The sequence below is a fragment of the Opisthorchis viverrini genome, assembly GCF_000715545.1.
Source record: "Opisthorchis viverrini unplaced genomic scaffold opera_v5_86, whole genome shotgun sequence".
NCBI lineage: Eukaryota > Metazoa > Platyhelminthes > Trematoda > Opisthorchiida > Opisthorchiidae > Opisthorchis > Opisthorchis viverrini.
In genome coordinates this window covers 602,146-608,439 of record NW_008751742.1, presented here as the reverse complement: position 1 = coordinate 608,439, position 6,294 = coordinate 602,146, and the positions used below count along the sequence as shown (strand labels likewise).

At 42.6% G+C, this 6,294-nt stretch overlaps 1 protein-coding gene across 1 annotated transcript; it reads right to left on the bottom strand.

Annotated features, from left to right (window-relative positions):
* Positions 1 to 1,410: 1,410 nt before the first annotated feature.
* T265_04899 (hypothetical protein) lies at positions 1,411 to 3,672 on the bottom strand (the record flags this gene model as incomplete). The annotated part of the gene is made up of 2 exons (XM_009169759.1): positions 1,411 to 1,949; positions 3,627 to 3,672. The coding sequence occupies 2 exons, from the start codon at positions 3,670 to 3,672 to the stop codon at positions 1,411 to 1,413; spliced, it is 585 nt and encodes a 194-aa protein (XP_009168023.1).
* Positions 3,673 to 6,294: the final 2,622 nt, after the last annotated feature.

Sequence of the window (6,294 nt, the reverse complement as noted above, 5' to 3'; positions counted from 1 at the left end):
AATCAAGGAGAAAAGCTCCACCCAACCACTAGGAAAATCGCATTACGTGCTAGTTAACTGTACTATTAGTACATTTGCCTCATTTTCATCGATTCACTTGTATTTCTAGCGACACGTAGCTTAACGGAACACAGTTACTCTCCCAAAAATATCTACAAGTCACTTGCTCAGATGACTTTTGTGAGCCAAACAGATGTTGTGACACTTAGTTTGACCGATCGATCACTAAGATCTTCTGTAAGCTATTCACCTTTTACGCTCACTTTTGTCGACTAATTCGAACCCGAGCTGGCTTGCATTGAGTAAAGTAGTACCAATAAACAAAAAGTCATTGCGGGTCCTGCGTGCGTTACTATCAAAAGCAACTAAAATGCGAACCACCTCAAGGGTTTTCTCTTTAATGTGCCAAACGAAATTGCACTGGCCCAAGTCACAACTTCATCTACCGTACGACTCGATGTAGTGTTCACTCTCATTTACGCCTAGCTACTATGCCCCCAAATGGGTTAATGGTGGTCTGATTGAGGAACAGTCAACAAAGTGTGTCATTTGACATGGCATTGTCTTTCATATGCATCTTATTTTACAAATTTATTCATATCACAAGTGAAAACTATGGTTGGAATGGCTTTAGAAAAGACAAAATGAATAGAGAAACGCGGGAAGTCAGGAGGTAAGGAAAAGCCTTGACAGAAGTACATGAAGTCAAATTAATCGCACAATTATTCAATTAGAGAGGAGAGCTGCGTCTCAATCAGGGCGAGGAAACAAGAAGTCAGTCGAATCACAGTCTTATGATCTGGTCTTAGAAAATGTGGTATATGGATAGGCTGCATTGATTGAATTCCGATTCAAAGCTGCCGTCGTTGGAATGAAAACAAAAAGGGAAATTTTGTGGAACTTCACAAACTCCTTCCAAAAACGTACGATGCAATAATTTTAGCGACCATCAATATCTCTTCGTCTGATAGCCTGTCATTATCAGATTCCTAAGTCGAAACGATCATCATTCAGGTGGCCAGAGTGATCTGGATGATTTGAGATGAACCATGGAATGATGAAGTAAGTCACAACAACAGTTTGAGTAGAATAGAACAAAAAATATTTTGTGTGGACAGAGCCGAAGACAACGTGGAAGAAGAAGAAAATGCTGGTGATGGAAAGATGAAATAACACAGATGCGCGTCACTTGGAATGAATCATTGTTGGGCGACGGGATAATAATATTTAATGTCGGAATAATAACCAAGCAGAAAACCTATTGAGTTTTGTCGACTCATTTTCATCAAAAGATATCCAGGTTGGTGTGGCCTACTGTTATGCGTAAATATGAGTGAGCGTGGCTCTCTTCATAAGCCAGCAGCAGCAAGTGAAATCTGGTGTGACACACCATGTTGTCTAGTGAAAAGTTCAAAGAATATGTGGATGAGTTTGTGGACTATGTGCCGTTCGTGAGCCAGGAGATTGACGAAGACTTAAGCACACATCACTCGATTCGGTAGATGCGGAGTTGTTGAGTGCGGGTGCTCCCAAGTCGAATAATCTTTCCTCTTGCGGGACACTACTGAAGTTGCCCAAGCGTTCGTCTAAACTCCGATTTGATTGTAGCCATGAATCCGAGCACGGAGAAGCCAGCTTATGAGATAGCTTGCTCTCGTGAACCAGACTAATAGGCTCCTTGTCCACTGAATTCACATCAGCCGCTCGCATTGCACCGGACACGCGACTTTTCAAGCCCATCAAACCAACAGTGCTTGAACTGGATGGTTCGGTACTTGTTAGCTCTGCCGAGTAGACCGAGTGGGCTTCATTCGGGAACGAGTTCAGGCGGCTTGGATGTTGACGACTTCGCTGATTATTGGCCACGCGGCGGGCTTGAACACAAACATCTGTCATACATAGATTGATAGATCCTGTCTTCAGCTGAGGATGGCGCTTCCGTATGAAAACTGAAATGAAAAGTTGACCCACTGTTGAAAATGTGACATAACAACTGGCTTCATGGGAGTATATTGATGACTTCGAACGAATCCCTAAGACATCACAATATACCGAAATAAATTAAATTAAATTTTAGCAGTCTTTAAACGGAAAAATTGTATTGTGCCAAAGTAATGGCCCGCTTCATTCGTTCGCAAACCGAATGTTCTAAACCCAGTTGACCAAATGAAAATGAACAAGCCAAAATTAAAACTCTTCTAGAATGGCTTCAAACTCACGGACACAGACTATGATAAAACTGTTAACATGATCAGAAATAAACTATACCTATAATGCTTATCTGTAACACATCTTCATGCATGGACAGAACGCCGGAACCGGGCTTATGAGTACGGAATGATTCAACAAGTTTACTAACTACACTAAACTCCTACGAAATTGTGATCAACTGGAAATACGATCTGGAGGTAATCGGGTGATTAGTGCGGTGTGGTGACACGAAATCACTACTGTATGTAAAGCACAATGATAAAATGTAAATGGATAACCGATTCATTTTGTAGACACATGGGATTAACGACAAGCGTTTGAGATGTGGTCTATTTTTCACACGGGAAGGCAATACACGCCTTAAACAGTGCGTCCTGTGGTGATAAGGGCGCAACATAATGTTTTGATTTCATGCCTCGGAATACGGCCTGATAATTGACGCTCTTTGAGTAAAAATGTAGTGTTATGTATTTCGGAATTGTTTCCTTCACGTGCTCGAAAACATTCAGTAAACAGCTTTAGAGAATCAGCTTTCTCGGAATGAACCGAAGACGTAAACCAATAGAAGAAAGGAAACTACAAGAGAGCATATTTCAGTGTGTTCCATTGGAAATCCAACCTGTATGCTGTAAATGAATGAAGATGGTAAACGAGCCACCCTGCCTACCTTTGTGTTGAGTTCCTAATGTGCAATGCTTCTCAGACAGACTGGGATGACTTTATTTTATGATGGTGTCCAAAGAGTTGTGAACAACACTGACAACAGCAACTACAATAACAGGTTCAAACTGGTACACGATGATGGTTGTGGTGCTTGTTATAGCTACCTAGAACGAACTGTATTGCAGCAACAGTGTTCTTTCAGAATGGGCCTCTAGTGAGTGAACTATAGGGACAGCATCGATGTCTGTTCTAATCTGTCAATGAATCGAAAGCGACAGTCATTGTGACACTAAAAGTTGATATAGTGCTAAACAAACTGCCAAGCTCGGCGAACGCGATGGATGCATTGATCGGGTCAGCGTGTTCCGTCATTTATGTAAGGTAATATTCTGTGGATCACGCGGCCCACAGTCAGCGAATGAAATACTGAACGCATAGTATAGTAGCTACCTTCGCCAGTGATTGGAGGTAATTCAACCTGATTGACTACCAGCGTTCTTTATTTTATTTCCAAAGTTATACGGCTGCGTTTCGCAGGCACAAATGTGGTTTACTCATCTGTATAGATAGCATTGTAAAAAAATCCACAATGCATAATTTCGTACATTGTGTTTCACCATATTGCTACTCCTTTACGAGGTGTAGTTGCAAGGTACCAGAGTTTCTTCGCATGTATTCCACAAGTCAAAGTAAGTTCTTGGGGTACCAGCATAAGATATTAACGCCCTAAATTGTAACCATCAAAAACCTACCGGAAATATCTGCGGAACCGTGTAATAGTAAAACATGTTTGATCATTATAGTGGTGAGCGTAGCAGCTGCGGGCTGATTCACTTTACGTAAGCGATATTTTGTTTTCAGCTACAATATGGGCACTTTTTTGGCTAATTGCAACGAGGAACCGTCTGCTCAATTTATTAGCAGTCAGGGAGACGTAATTATTCATCCGTGTTTAGTTGAAACTAATCAGCTCACTGCGTGCAACCCCGACCACTGTTTAATCAACTTTCCATATTTGAACAGTCAACACCATTTAGTCCGTCAACAGCTGAGAAAAAACACGTGCAGGTTGTTTTCCCTGTAAACGCCGCCTCATGGGCAAACAAGTTGATGCATTGCATGTGCAGCACCAATTTGCTCAAGTGTTCGACAGCTTGAAGCAACTCTCCCGCACCCTTCAGTTCTCGGTTTACACAAACGCACACGCAACGCAGGCACGCAAGCGGACAAGCGGAGACATACGCAGACACAGGCGAATCGACTTCAAGTAAGACCTCTCCCTCCGGACGTCGCGTCACAATCTCAAACATTCCCTTATTTTTTGCGTCCCCGTCATGACTGACATGATTGAAATCGAAACCGTGATCAGTCCTGCTGCAATTAGAAATGTGTAGTTTCCAACTTTAGCAAACGGAATACCCCACCATATCGTCACACACCTCGAAGCTGTGTTAGATGGTTATGAATGAATAGAGGTGGTGGCATGAGTAAAGGAGCGGATGATGTTATGATGTTCATACGTGAGCTTCAGTATTGTTCGTCTGTGAGATGAACACTTGTTATGGGACTATACGGCTAGACAATGCCCAACCGTGTGTCTCTGAGTGCGTTCAACTTGTTTTTTCCAGACCCTAACATGCGATTGCCGTCTCTCACTCTCTTGTAGCCTGTGACAAGGACACTATTTTACACACACGCAGACATGTAGATCACCCGAATTTCCATTGTGTAACTAAGTCGAAGAGGAGAGCGGAACGAGTTCGAAAAAAGATGGTCATGTCAATACGGAATCATCAAGAAGAATGACAGGAAGAGAGGAAGAGGTTGATGGAAAGTAGGAAGGTGTTAACAAATGTTGTTGAAGCAGTGTCAATGACATTTACCGAATTCCGGTAGTGCTTGAGTGGTCTCAGTTACTCGCAGATTGTGGTCTGAAGCTACCAATTCAGTATAAATACCAAAACCTCTCATATCAAAAATTTGGAAAAAGCTTTCCTGCACATGCTCGGATGTTACTCCAGCAGACGTCAACTCCGTCGTGCCATGCAAACTATATTCTCAACCCTAAACTAGTCGTCTAAACTGCACACAATTGAGACTATGGGTGGAGCAATCACGCCATGCATGATTTGAGCTAGATGACATTGCGCACCTAGCTCTGGCCATTGCAGTTAAGCGAATTCAGGTACATTCCATGGGCGGTGAAATCACCAGTGAAAAGGCAAACACAAAAATGTTGGGATTTGTCGCTGCTGTCAACTTCCTCGATGTACACTGGTGCGTATGCACGTTTGTTTTCACCTCGCATATGTACGTTTGTGCGAGCTAACACACAGACTCACCACCGGACTAGGATTTCATTCTCCAACACGATTTCACTGTCTACATGTGTACGGTCTATTGGTCTCTTCTGGTCACTGTCGAGTGCACAAGCTGGCTGGCTGACGGAAACAGGAGAATGTGTGATTTGCATGGTGTGGGTAGACCATTGAAAAGTCCATGCGAGCATGACTTGTGCTGTTAGTATCGCTGCTGGTACTCCTGTCAGAAAATTCGCAGTTCTATTCACGCGCCAAACCGGAACCACGTGTAATGGTAACAACCTAATGGTTGATCGCGTTCATCCCATGATGTGACATTCGTGTTCTGTTGTTTTCAATCCTCGCTTCTGAGGTAGAATCTCCTATAGTATCACTGTTCAAACTACGTGACAAGCAGGAAAACGATGACTGCAAACTACCGCCTCTTTTGGCACACCCCTCTGCACACACTGTGTATCACAACTTCCTAGCCAACCAGACATCCAGACGGTTGAATTCAGAGAATCCTTTTTGACATTCCATTTTCTGCTACCTTTGCTTGCATGATTAAATCCGTTTGATCAACTGAAGAAACTACACGACCATGCGCACAACCACACTGAGAGTAAGAGCAAACAAGCGAAAACACATGATGACATGCTTATCCGACGAACACATTCTACAGCGAGTAGCCCATCGAAACGCCATTAGTAGACTGGGCAGACAGAGCATGCGGTTAAGCACGCTGTTGTGGAGCACCATCGCAGTCAATCAATGGACGCGTGAACGGAACAGTCTGTAAGAACCCATACTGTGAGCTACTCTATCTGTGTAATCGATGCCGAATTGGCGATTGTGTGAAGAGAAAGCAAATCTCAAAGCTCACTTTCAGTGAAACATATATTTTGCAAAATTTCTTAATTCCCGTTGAAATTTTCCGATGCAAGTAGGTTTACACTGAATAGAAATAGGTAATAATTTATATCATGAGTATCCGTTCATTTTAAGTAGATACTAAATTCTTCAATACCAGCCTGAATAAAAATGTACACAATGATTTTCTGAAAACCACCAATCCTAACCCACGGATACAAAATCTCGCAACTGAAACAAACAATAA